The sequence below is a fragment of the Apostichopus japonicus genome, chromosome 16 (genome assembly GCF_037975245.1).
Source record: "Apostichopus japonicus isolate 1M-3 chromosome 16, ASM3797524v1, whole genome shotgun sequence".
NCBI lineage: Eukaryota > Metazoa > Echinodermata > Holothuroidea > Aspidochirotida > Stichopodidae > Apostichopus > Apostichopus japonicus.
The window spans coordinates 42,972,968-42,987,267 of record NC_092576.1 but is presented as its reverse complement, the minus strand read 5'-3'; the positions used below and the strand labels follow the sequence as shown (position 1 = coordinate 42,987,267).

Below are 14,300 nucleotides of genomic sequence, written 5' to 3'. Positions count from 1 at the left end.
GGGCACCAGCCCCCCAGTGAAAAATATGGTGGGGCGGAAGTATCATTCCGCCCCCCCCCCTTCGCAAGTCAGAAAACCCCTTTTTCATTTCCAAATGAGAAAAAAAAATCTCATTTGGAGCACCAAATTGCATCTAAGGCCAGGTGAAAATGCAAAATTATTTACAAAATGGAATGGGTGTTGAAGTGTGCTATATTGCACCAAATTGCATCTGAGGCCACCTGAAAATGCAAAAAAATTCCAAACATGGATCCACAATTAATGGAAGGTTTGATAAGACTTCCTGAGATTTAAGCAGATTTTTCTACCTGGCATCGTCTTTGAGGTTCCTGGATGTATTTTCTTCTCATGGCTCTTTTCCCATATGGTATACTTCCTTACTGTAAGAAATAATATCATATCACACCAAATAGTAGTAGGTACTCAGTACTAGTAAATCACAGTGAAAACTTACAGTACAAAAAACACAAACTATTTTGAACTGACGTACAAGTGACCCTTGATACAATCTATACTCTCCTGCACTTCCATGAACAGGCATCTCTACACATGGAAGCACTTTCTAAAAATAACTAGTCATGCTTACTATAATTGCCCAAATTCACACAAAAGCATTCAGCTTTGATATTATACAGTATATGATATCACAATGCACAAGTGCTTCATCTGTCCCCTCAAAAGAGAGACACTGAACAGACTGGTACCCAGTGAGATTTGGCCAAATCTTTATCCTTATATCACTATGTGTAGAGAACCATATGATGGTAAACTGTATTTTCACAGTGTTTCAAAATAACAATTTCAGAGCACCAGAGTGGGATTGAATGTCCATACAACAAACAACCACCAGTAATTGCCTATCAGGTGTCAGCAGTGGAAGACTAAAACCTAATGAGCAGCACTGCTAAAATATACTTTGCATGTGCTGAAATGATGTGTGATCTAAAAAAAATTGAGTATACATAAAAGGAATCAACATAAATACTTCTATCCCTCCTATATACAGTATATTGTGGTAGAGATTGCAGTCCATACCATTGTGTGTCACGACGGTTGCAAACAGGGACATTAATCTCCAACACTCTCATTAATTGTTGTGCTAAAATTCAAAGCAGAAGACAGAGCTTGTTTACAGCATTCTATAAAACAATATACTGGCAAGATAGTCAGAATAATGCATGTTATTTGCTCATATATTTTGATCAATATCAATTTTATGTTTTTATTCCAATATTTAGCAAATGTCCAATGCAGCAGATATTTGTCATGTGATTGTTTATCAATTGATATGTCATGTCAAGACCAGCTGTTGCACATAGGTGTAAACAGGTAAATCTTACTTTCCTTAACAATGCATTTGCTGTAACAATTGAGTGGAATATATATGGTATAATTATAATAGCACCCATACTACCTTGATTTGTCTCCACCTCTCTCACAATTTTTTTTCCAACATGGGTTTGCCATATACATAGCATAACATTCTTCATTCAATTCATTTCCAATGAATAAGGACATCTCAAATGCAATGATCATGTCACAAGTTGAAATATTTTAATGAAAAGAATATTGAAAATGTGGATAATTCACATTGGAGCTTCATGGTGGAATGTTGCCTAAAGTCAAAATTAAAGGAATCGATTCCACTGGTCCAATTTAATGAATAATGATGGTACCATTGCTCATACAAATTCAACAAAGCATTACAGTATGTATCATGTACGCAGTAATAGATGCATGTAGACATCTACATACACATGCAAAATGCTTCAGACAAGTGACAGCCTACAGTATAATAAATATCTAACAATCTGAAATGCTCTCATTGGTTCCTTGCTTTTGCAAAGCAAGGAACCTATGCGTTCAACTTTGGGTGTGTGTGTGTGTATGTGACGCTTGGCTTGTGTACACGATATCTCAATAAGGAAATGATGTATCATGATCAAACTTGTTGGGTGGATAGCCCATAGTAAGAGGAAGATCCCTATTTTTTTTTGGTGCCCTCAAAGGTCACCAAAGGTCAGTTAGATGCCAAAAACCAATATATTAAAAACAGCAATAACTCCCATTGACAGGGTCCGACATGGTTGATATTTTGGGAGTAGTTGTGAATGGGATAAGGGATCGTTTCCAAACATAACAGTAATGTGATCGAAGGTCAACAAAGGTCAATAAATGATAAAAAACTAGTATTTTTGCGATAACTTGAGAACGAAATGTCCGTTAGGGTTGGGAGTTGCTTCAATGTAATCCAATTGTCGACCCACATCTGGGTGACCTTTGACCTCAATTTGACCTCTGGTGACCTTTACTTGTTTTGGGGATTTTTACAGTTTCGATGCTATTTTCAGATGTCAAAGGTACCTTCTGATCATAAACGTCAATGGGTTGACCCCTGTGTGACATTCGTGTGCGAAGTTATACAAGGTCAAAGTTAATTTTCAGACATTTAATGCAATAACCCCCATTGCCAAGGTGTGACACGGTTGATATTTTTGGACAAGTTGCAAATGGTAAAGGGGAATATTTTTAAACTAAACGGTCATGTGATCCGAGGTCACCAAAGGTCAATTAATGTTAAAAAATTGTATTTTGGGGGGAGAAAATGGGCAAAGAAAAAATTGTTTGAATTTTTATAGTTTGATGCTATATTCACGTCACATCGATCAAAAATGTCAATGAGTTGACCCAAGGGTGACCTTTGTGGGTTCAGTTATATGAGGTCAAAGTTAATCTTTAGACATTTAGTGCAATAACTCCCAGGGCCAAGTTGTGTCACAGTTGATATTTTGGGACAAGTTGCAAATGGTATAGGGGAATATTTTCAAACTTAACGGTCATGTGATCCGAGGTCACCAAAGGTCAATTAATGATAAAAAACTAGTTTGTTTGCCATAACTTGAGAACAAATTGTCCGTTAGGGTTGGAAGTTGCTTCATTGTAATCCAATTGTTGACCTGCATCTGGGTGACCTTTGACCTCAATTTGACCTCTGGTGACCTTTACTTGTTTTGGGGATTTTTACAGTTTCGATGCTATTTTCAGATGTCAAAGGTACCTTCCGATCATAAATGTCAAAGGGTTGACCCCCATGTGACCTTCGTGTGCGAAGTTATTTATGTTAGAAATTAATTAATTAATGTTTTTAAAAAAAGAGTATTTTGGGGGGAAAAATGGGCAAAGAAAAATAGGTTTGAATTTTTATAGTTTTTGATGCTATATTCACGTCCCACCGATCAAAAATATCAATTGGTTGACCTCCGGGTGACCTTTGTGTGTGAAGTTATGTATACAAGTTCAAAGTTAATTTTTAGACATTTAATGCAATTAAATCCCAATGCCACGGTTGATATTTTGGGACAAGTTGTGAATGGGGTGGTGGAACATTTTCAAACTTAACGGTCATGCATCTGAGGTCACCAATGTTCTCATATCTGTTTATCTGCTTGTAGGTGACCTTATATTTCTTACATTTTCTACGCCATATTCAGATCTCAAAAGTGCCTTTTGATCAAAAATCTGATCACAATTTGTGATCACAAAAGTGTTGGCTATAGTGTTGGTTACTTTATGGGAACATGTAGGACCACAATTACTTGGACTATTTGAGCCCAATCTTGCTTGATAATATTATGTGTATTGTCATATACCCCAAGCAAGGAACCACAGTGCCCTTGGTCTCTTGTTTTTCTCCAAATCGGGGACGGGGTGTGGATTCTAAAGTCATCCGAGACATTGAATTATGGGTCGAATCTTTACTGTATGAAAGGGGAATTATAGTGGCGAAGAAGGACTTTATAAAGGGGATATAACTTGGTCCTGAGATCAGTTTAGCCGACTTCCATGTTGAAGGCAGTGGCGTAGCCTGCAGGGGGGGGGGTGGCAGGGGGGGCAAATCCTCCCAAATTTGCTTTGTGCTACAGTCTTGCCCCACCCCCCGCCCCGCCCGCCCCCACCAAATCAATTCAGTATTGTTTTCAAAATACTTCTTTTTTACTTTATTCGAGTTCTAATCACAAGTATTCATACCTCATGGCTCATGTTCATACTTCATATAAGGTCAGAACTTTGTAATCAGACCGAGATATTACACATTTTGGGTCTTCATCATACCCACATACGGAGTCCGTTGATCAATATCGTCCTACAGAATAAGCGTAAATAATTTGGCTGGTTGTATAACCATTACAAACTAGCGCTAGCAACCAATGTGCATTTTCAGTGACCAATGATGCCACTCGCGGATAATTTTCACTGCACGTATAGGCCCTATAGGCCTTGTGAAACTTGTTTGTGTGGAAATCTGGGCATGTAGTGAATTACAGTAGCTAATTTATTCATTGTAACCTTTTAATAATGTGCGGAATGATTCATTCATTTACACACGCTGCATTACTGTTATTTGTTAAACCATAGGCCCCCTATAGCGTATTTCAAAACGATAGAATTGAAAGATCATTATATTCAATTTCATATATCACAATTCCTACCATCAACCTTCACGAGGTTGTCTCTCCCCCCCCCCCCCCTTAAGAAAAATCTTGCCCCTAATAATAGAATGCTGGCTACTGTACGCCACTGGTTGGAGGGTGGGGGGGGGTGAAGGGGCGAGTGTGGTTGTCCACTCCCAGAAAATAAAATCTAACGATAAATGGTACATCCATATACTTAAGACTATAAATTAGGCCTGCAATTAACACTGAACTTAAGGTTGTGCTTATAAAAATACTGTACTCTTACTTTTGTGTGTGTGGTTAAGAGAGGTTACACTGCTAGCACTGCTGCAATTCTCCCACGGCTAATAATAAACAAAATCCAGGACTGAATCTTCCACCCTCCCCAACTGACCATGGTAAGTTGAAGCCATGCTTCCACGCCCCCCCCCCCCCCACCCCTACTCCTCCTCCGCTCCAGCCGAACCCACCTTTGCGCACGCTACACTACTTCAACCCGAATTTCTATTAATAAATAATAACAATAAATAAAAATCAAACATTAGAAACCTTCAATCCTACTGACTTGTTTAGCTCATTAGTGACTTGACTTAATTTATCCTCCTCTTCTTTCAGCATCCCAAACAAGCCCAAAAAAATGGAAAAAAAAAAAATTATGATTAAGAATTTATGATTCGCTGAAAACAAGCCCAAAGATGTAACTGCCGTAAGTTTCTTTTATAGGTTTTTTTTTTCTTGACAAAAGTTGACCTTAAGTTGACCTTCAAGGGCGGATGTTACACTACTCATATTTCGGTATGTTTCCTTGCAAAGATACGACTTGCAGCAGTGTGGTAGGAAACTCATATCTAATGACTATTAATTACATAAAAGTGGAATAGCGCACTCCTTTGTTTTTGTGTCATAGTTCTTTGTTTTCTACCCGTTGTTGTTGTTGTTGTTGTTTGTTTCCGTTCCATGGAGTTACTAAAAGGCAGTGAAGACTCGCCCAAAACCGCGTGCGGCCATCTGATAAAAAAAATTAACTTTGTGTTGCTTGCAAGTGACGTTTTGGTTCAAGTCGCTACAAAATGCAGACAGTAATGAAACGTGATACCTTAATGTTATATTTTGCTGGACCTGAGATGTCCATCGCTGTATCGTTTGTACACTGTGCTGTGGGCAGGGTTCGCAGGTTTCTTCCGGGGGTGGAAAAAAACGCGGAATAAACCGCGGTTTATTCCACTCGGAAGAAATAGGTTTCTTCCAGTTTCTTCCGGACAAAATGGAAGAAACTCATTTTTGGGGGAAAAACTGTTGATAAAGTTTCATAACAACCTGCAATGATTTCTAACTATGTAATAAATGGACAAGAAGCACTATAGTGTCATCTAGGTAGTCTATATCTAGGTTTGGAGCACATGACCTGCTTCCAGCATATACTGTACACAATATAGTACTATAGGCTACTAGCATCGGACATTTCAGGGAACAACTATGGGCAAGCAATATTTTGCAGACCAGAATGGTCCTCATTATAGCCCACTTCTTAGTTGAAAACTAGTTTCTGAGTGGAGGGGCAAGTGTTCCCTGGAAACTAGTGTAGGCCTACTACAATGCACACTCATTAAGTACATTGACCACTATGACCATATTTTGTGGAGATTGAACTCAAGACATGAGGGGTACAAATTCGACTGGAAGTTGTAGTGTGAAATGAGGGCTGGCACGTGGCCAGCTGTGTTTAATTGTGGATGTTTGATCTTTTGCTGTTGGGATGACAAGTCCTCCTGTTAACTACAAGTTGTAATTTAGGGAGTTGCAGAAACTAAACTGTTGCCTAAATCTAACATATTGTTTGGCTATTTTCTTGGTGTTCATTGTATTAAATCCTCAGTGCATGGGCCAATCCAGGTTCATCATTCATACAGTATGGCCAGTTATGCAATTCTGGTTGATGGGGGGATCGCGAGATGATAAGTAGTCCTTCAATATTGTGATTTATAAGCAAACATCTTTTGGTGTACAAAAGCAACCCAAAATTATAATCAAAACAAAAATATCATATTTTGATGGTTTCATGGTATGCATTTCAGTCAGATGGTGGTAAACTATTTGTCTCTTTATCATGTATGTCGGTTGTGCTGCGTATATGCCAATTTTCACAGTTTCTTCCAGTTTCTTCCGGTTTCTTCCAGTTTCTTCCGGAAGAAACTGGAAGAAACCTGGAAGAAACAGGTTTCTTCCACGTCCCCGGAAGAAATAGGTTTCTTCCGGAAGAAACCGAACCCTGGCTGTGGGTATTGACCGCAGCTGTACAGTATGTACTGACAGTACACTAGTGTCTAATTACCGACTGTAGCAGGCTGTGTGTGTATTTTCTGGAATCGATGGTAGTTTTTAACACTTCTGTTACACCTCATTCGAAACTAGGTCAAATTACCGGCATCAGACGTTTCTTTTTTTGCGCGAGTCTTCACACCCTTGAAAAAAAAAACTTAATCTCCATGTCACGTTTAATTTTTTCTACAGATTGGAGGAAGGTAACTTCACACTCTGGGCCAAGCAAAAATTCCCAAACCGTGGGTCATCGACTGTAACCGATATAAGTGGTCAGGACGACACCATGTTACAGAATGACGTCATCGATGGGAACGGGGCAAGATATTTGGAGCCCGGTGACCCGAACGTGGGCAGTGGGACGTTTGGAATATCAGGAGGACGCAATGACAAACAGTTACAGGAGGGGTACGGAACATCCGATGACTCATCGAGACTTGGTCAATCCCAGGTTCAGATATTAGCAGGAACGTTGACGTCCCATGAAACCGACGACAGAGCCAATGGACAGTGGGGTGGAAGGGACACGTTTACGTTAGAAGAACCTGGTGTCATGGCTAACAACAACCCTGCACCACCAGGTGACCATAATGACGGAAATGCAAATTTCGCAAAGACGACGTCAAATTTAGACCTTACCTCTCTGCTTCCTCTAGGCGGAAATACGCTTCCAAATTATTTCCTCTGTGGAATAGATCGGGGTCTACGACCGGTTGACTATAAAGAGGGCGTCCTGGCTTTTCTTCATCACAATAAGGCGGCCGGTTCGTCTATCAAGATTTGCCTAACGAGTATGCAGAGAAAGGGAATTTTAACAAATCATTCCCTTCTCATCTATTCGTCGAAAGTGATATCGACTTTAAAGCCCAGTGATATCGTCAAACACAATGCATTTGCCGGGGGTTACTCCTTTGGCGTGTGCCAGCTCTATCCGGCTAAGAATTGTTCCTATTTTACCGTCTTGCGGGATCCTTACGATCGAGTTATTTCGTCTTATTATTATTGTCGGGTCCAGTACTGGGACCAGCTGTGTGGACCTTTAAGAGTGGGCAACTTCACTCTGCAAGAATGGGGGATTTATCAAGGCAGTTATTTCTTTTACCAACTGTTGATGCAGAGAGGGTATTGTCGGAATAATGACGCCATACAGCAGATGTTCGATAACGGTGATATTGATTTCATACCGAAGGGATCGATGAAGTATATTAACTATAATGACACCCACCAGTGCTGGTTCAAAGAGAAAGCATATTTAAGCAACGTATTGAATAACACAGGGAAAATGCATTTATTGGAGAACATTTGAGATAATTTAGAGTCTTGGTTTTCAGTCATTGGGCTGACGGAAGATTTTGACTTATCTCTGAAGATGCTGTCTGTTACCTATGAGTTACCTTTCTACCGTCGATGTAGAGGTAAGCAAATCAATAAAAGTCCTTCCAAGCGGTCGAGTACTGATAACAATAAGAATAAGGATAAAAGAATTCTGCAAGCGAGTCCAGAGGTTAAGAAAGCTTTATTTTATGATATACAAATTTATGAGAAAGGCAGGGCAATTTTTGACCGACAAAAGCAACGCCTGAAGAAGTTAAAAGTGAACATTATGGAACATTGATATGAGGTGCAAAACAAAGGTGAAAGAAATAGTTGTGAATCCGCGATAACTCAACAGTTGAGTGATGTATTTCCTCTACTTGCTATGTAGATGTATACTAGAGGGAGAAGGTGTGTCCTATCGTGGTGCTGAACCTATGAATATTAATGAGGTTATGGGGTCAAACGTAAAAAAATCTTTACATTGGAATAAGTCCGCAACCATAAGTCTGATTGTAGCCAAACTTGGGATACAGTTGTTGGTTAATTGCTGGTACTGTACATATAGGCCTCATTTATGTTGTAAGGACCACCTGAGCCCCCCAAAAATTCTGGGCACATTGTTTTTGGTTGGGTGTGTCCCAAAATTTATTTTTAACTCAAATGCCTTTTGGGACACATTCGTTTGGGCCCGAATTTGTGGGCCCAATATTTTTGGGACCCTTTGAGCCCACAATTAATGCTTTACATTGCAATAACTCTGCAGCTGTAAGTTGGATTGTATGCAAAGTAGCTGATACATGTAGGCCTACTTTTGTGGGGTCCATCTAGGCCCAAACAAAACAAGGTTAATTTATTTGGTCCAGGTGCCCCAATTTTTTTTCGACCCCAAATGATGTTGGGACTTAGGACACATTCGTTAGGTCTGAATTTGCGAGACCCAGCATTTTTGGGCCCACTTTATTTGGTGCTCAAGTTTTAGGGGTAAATATAGTTTTGAGCCACTTTGTTTGGGCCCAATATTTTTGGGAGGGGCCAAAATATTCAAATTGCAATAACTCAACAACCTTCAATCAGATTTTATCCAAACTTGGAATACAGTTGTAGGTTAATAGCGGGTATATGTCGGCATTTCTATTCAACGTATTGGGTGATGATATACTGTACAACACTTTAATATATTCGCCGAACAAGGAACCATAGTGGCAGTCTTTATGATTATTATTTAGTAAATATGAAGAAGAACAAAGGAGTTTGAACCAAAGTGAATATTACATTATTGTTTTACTGATTTGTTAAGAATTATCAGTTTCAAGGTAACATTAAATTTTATATTTATATATATTTACAATTTTTTATTTGACGAAATCGGAAAACAAAACCGTACCTTATAATTTTGAAACCTATATACTTTGCTGTCATCATGTTTTGTTCTTGAATGTTGGGCAACTTAGACAGGCCAATCTATTTTCTTGACTGATAAGTTTCGCTAGTCTCGCTATATCTGTCGATTCAGGATTTTAGAAAGGGAGGGTGTGACCCCGGGTTCGAAGCCGACTCCTCACGTAATGGGAGCAACGTCATCCCGGAAACAAAGTAAACATCCGGATTTGTTGGTTTTGTGAGCTCGAAACATTGGATGTATACACCTCTTATCATCTCCCCCCCCCCCCCCCGCAGACTCACCCCTTCTTCCCTTCTAGCCAATCATATATACGCGGCTGTCTACCTTGGCAGGTCTTTTTTTTTATTCGAGAATGTTACGTTGGGTTCTAAACAGAGCAGGCGAATCCAATGCATTGAACCACAGCCGTGAGTAAACTTTGATTTTATGTTAACCCCCTGTACTGGGTTTAGTGAAATATGGAGGGTAAAAATACATTACATAGGTATACCCTCTGAACAGAACCGATGATCTAATTTATATACACGAAATTTATACCGGTGCTGTGGCCAAGTGGAAAAAGGTGGTGGCATTTGAAGCAATGATGCTTAGCAATCGGGCGGGATCCAGGTTCGATTCCCGGCAGGGTCATAATAAGGTGGGTTTTCATCCAAGAGCAATCTACGGTATTCCCATCTGAAATGACTTTCTAAATCGAAAAGTTTCCGAATATAAGTTAAAATGTTGAATCGGAAGCCGACATGTAAAGGCCCTTGCGGGGTTTTCCCACATTTGTGGTCGCTTAAGCATCGTAATAATAACTGATGCTTATTATTATTATTAAATACTCGAGTGTGATTGGGTAATGTATCGCGATCTACTAGTAATATTCACGTCGTACAACAGGGAATTTCCCGAATGGTGTGGATGATGTCGTAATGTTGTAACTGTACACTGCCTGATTTACTTAGAATACTTTAACAGTACAATGCACTCTGTGTCTGATTTACTTCTAATGCCTTTAACTGTACACTGCCTCTGTGCTTGGTTTACTTGCAATGCTTCAACTGTACATTTCCCTCTGTGCCTGGTTTACTTCCAATGCTTACACTGTACAATGCCCTTTGTGCCCAATTTACTTCCAATGCTTTAATGGCCTGATTTAGTTACAATGCTTCAACTGTACAATGCTTTCTGTACCTGATTTACTTAAAAATGTTTTTACTGTACAATGCCCTTTGTGCCTGATTTAACTTGCAATGCTTTATCTGCACAATGCTTTCTGTTTCTGATTTACTTGCAATGCTTTAACTGCAGAGTGCCCTCTGTACCTGATATACTTGCAATGCTTTAACTGCCTGATTACTTACAATGCCTTAACTGCACAATGCCCTCTGCACCTGATTTACTATCAATGCTTTAACTGCCTGATTTACTAACAATGCTTTAACTGTACAAGGCCCTCTGTGCCTGATGTACTCCCAATGCTTTAAATGTACAATGCTCTTTGTGTCTGATTTACTTACAATGCTTTGACTGCTTTATTTATTTGCAATGCTCTGTACCTGAATTAGGCCTACTTGCAAAGCTTTGGCATAAGTAAATTTATTATTAAAGTTAAATTGAATACCCAAAGGAAAGAATAACTGTCCGTAACGCCAAGAACTTTATCCCTAAATATGGTTTTCTTTTAATGTTACCTCTGGAAAATACAACCACTTTTGTCTTATCGATATTGACGGTCATATTCTAATAATCACAGTAGTATGTCTTGACACAGATTAAAGCTAAATTGGTAGTCCTTCTCACTCTCAGTAAAGACTAAAGTGTCATCGCGCGCAACACAGTGAAAGACCTCCACGTCATCTTCATGTGAATGTTATATGAAAGAGCCGCTTAAATCGTTTAGTCCAGGGTTGTCCAACCTTTTGCAGAGGAGGGCCACATGGAATGATTATGATGAAGGAGGGGGCCGCATGAACCCTATGCTCGATTTTTCGATTTTTTGCCCGAAGCCCAAGGCAACAAAATGTGAGCACTGCGCGCGGAGCGCACTGATTTATTTTCCTTCCTGATAAAACAGATGAATAAAGTTCAGCCGTCCCCCCCCCCTCCGCTAAGAGAGTGTCACACAAACTGACCTGTATGCAGTTTTTGGACCCAGAAGGTTCGAATGATTGATTATATAGCTTCAAATTGTTATCAATAAATCTGCTCACTAAAATTTCGCACCGTAGATCATCTCTGGCGGGCCGGACGCAACCCCGTGGCGGACCGGGGCCGTAGGTTGGACAACCCTGGTTTAGTCCCTTAAAGATGATGAATATTTTGTTGAAAATAAGTTTCCCCCCTGTCCAACGCCCAATAATCATCAAATAAATCCTATTCTGTTTACGGTCCCATATCAGACCTGTCAACCTGTTTGACCCCCAAAAAGGGAGAATAACATTTTTCAGGGCCAAAAAAATAGGGAGAACAAGGGGAAAATAGGGAGGTTGGTAATTTTCAACTGAAATGGGATAAATACTCCTAAATAAGTATAGTCTATACTTATGCAATACAGTGAGAGAATCATCTAATCAGTGTTTCTTGTTGTACTTTACAGCAGCTCGCCTCGCTTTCTACAGGGTTTCTTAAGTAGGCTTCCATTTGAAACAGGGAACAGTGGACTCTGGGTACTGTGACTTCATGGCTAGTATGCTAGATAAAGAGTCCCATCAAGCTTGAGACTTGATTACAGTCTACGAGACCGAAGGTCCGCGAGACCGAAATTAAAAAAGGTCCGCGAGACCGAAATTAAAAAAGGTCCGCGAGACCGAAATTAAAAAAAAGGTCCGCGAGACCGAAATTTAAAAAAGGTCCGCGAGATCGAAGTTCCGCGAGACAGAAGTTAATTAGGGGTCAACTTTTAACCTCTAGCCCGTAACAGTTGACACAATTTCCTCATAATAAATTTTAAAATAATTTAACTGTTGGATTCAGTGAGGTTGAGAAAAAGAAAGAAAAAAAGACGCAAAATGCTGCTTTAAAGTCCAGACATTGGACAATAAACAAGAGTCATCCTACTGGAGAAATTATAAAGGAGAACTATGTTTGTCTTTCTGATATAATATGTAAAAGAATATGTAAAAGAATTCAAACAGGAAACAAAATCTGCTGAAAATATGATATCATATTGATAATGATGAAACTGGCAAAATATTGCACCAGATCGCATCTAAGGACTTTCAATTGTTGAAAAAAATCTCAACAGAGACCCCCCCATTTCAATCTCAAAATGTGCCCCGCCTTAAATGTCTGGCTACGTCGATGTCGTGGGGCCTAGTAATAGTTTCGGTCTCGCGGACCTTCGGTCTCGCGGGCCTTTTTTTAATTTCGGTCTCGCGGACCTTTTTTTAATTTCGGTCTCGCGGACCTTTTTAATTTCGGTCTCGCGGACCTTTCTTTAATTTCGGTCTCGCGGACCTTTTTTTAATTTCGGTCTCGCGGACCTTTTTTTAATTTCGGTCTCGCGGACCTTTTTTTAATTTCGGTCTCGCGGACCTTTTTTAAATTTCGGTCTCGCGGACCTTTCTTTAATTTCGGTCTCGCGGACCTTCGGTCTCGCGGACCTTCGGTCTCGCGGAATTCCCCCTGAGACTTGACCGACTGTCTGTCTTGTTCTTGCGAACTACACTGAACAGCCTTTCCTTTTCAGCGTTACTGTGGGACTAATTGTTGGCTATTTTCAGAAATGTCGCAAGTGATGAAACATTAAAAAACCGGGAGAATAGAATATGAAACCGGGAGGCCGGGAGATTCGGGTAAAAACCGGGAGCCTCCCGGTAAAACCGGGAGAGTTGACGGATCTGCCCATATTAACAACACACGATTTAGCATTCCTGTACAATGGCTGCATCACATGAAGAACCATTTCTTCAATGTTATTCACTTAGATCGCAGGAATGTCCTATTTATCAAAACAAACGTTTTCTTGTATTAGACAGGGGCACAAAAAAGACGCATTTTTCTTTTACTGATATAGATATCTATAATTGAAAATAATACGAACATATGATCTAATTTGGGATGATTAGCTCTGACCCCCCCCCCCTCCCCTCCCCGCTTGCTCATATACCGTAAGGTCCCAGTATTATCTAACTAATTCCCAATGCGTTTAAAATAGCGGTAAATAGTTTCCCCAATCATGCAGCTTAAAATGGTAAATTATTACAGAGGGGGAAAGTTAATAACAAGAAAATTTACTAATTAATAATTCGCAATGACACAGGGTATATATAGTTGTTGACCGTTTTTATTAATTTCAGAAGTTCCTCTCCGATTTTTGTTGGATTATGAATGAATGATTTTGTTTTTATAAGAAAGAAATGCTGAAGTACAAAATGTATAAAATATAATTCACTGCAAAGAAATGTACAGTGAACATGAACAGTAAAGAGAAGCAAAATACTGCAAAATATTAATAATAAACTCATATACTCTGAAGGCTGAGTAGTAAACTGAACTCTCAGCTCCCGGATTATGTCCCCTTTTCAAACACTCCTGAAAATAATACTAACATTAGAAAAAAATTGCTAGATTGCTGACCACTCCATGGGAGGTAACCCTGACTACAGCCCAGGCGCGGCGGAACGGGAAAATTATTGGGGGAGGGGGGCTAATGTCTGGAGACTATCTAAGCGGAGCGCCACCATCGGTTGGCGCGGAGCGTACAATATAGTTTTGGGTTTTTCAAACCCCCAGATGGCCGGAAACGGCACTTCCCGAATGTTTAATGCTGCGAATACCTAGCCCTAAAATATGGGTCTCAAACCTGCAATTTCTCAGAT

At 39.8% G+C, this 14,300-nt stretch overlaps 1 protein-coding gene across 1 annotated transcript; it reads left to right on the top strand.

The window, feature by feature from the left end:
- Positions 1 to 1,249: 1,249 nt before the first annotated feature.
- Positions 1,250 to 9,493, top strand: LOC139983114 (uncharacterized). Its single transcript, XM_071996475.1, has 2 exons — positions 1,250 to 1,329; positions 6,966 to 9,493. Exons 1-2 carry the CDS (start codon positions 1,289 to 1,291, stop codon positions 8,077 to 8,079), a joined length of 1,155 nt encoding a protein of 384 aa, XP_071852576.1. The 5' UTR covers positions 1,250 to 1,288; the 3' UTR covers positions 8,080 to 9,493.
- Positions 9,494 to 14,300: the final 4,807 nt, after the last annotated feature.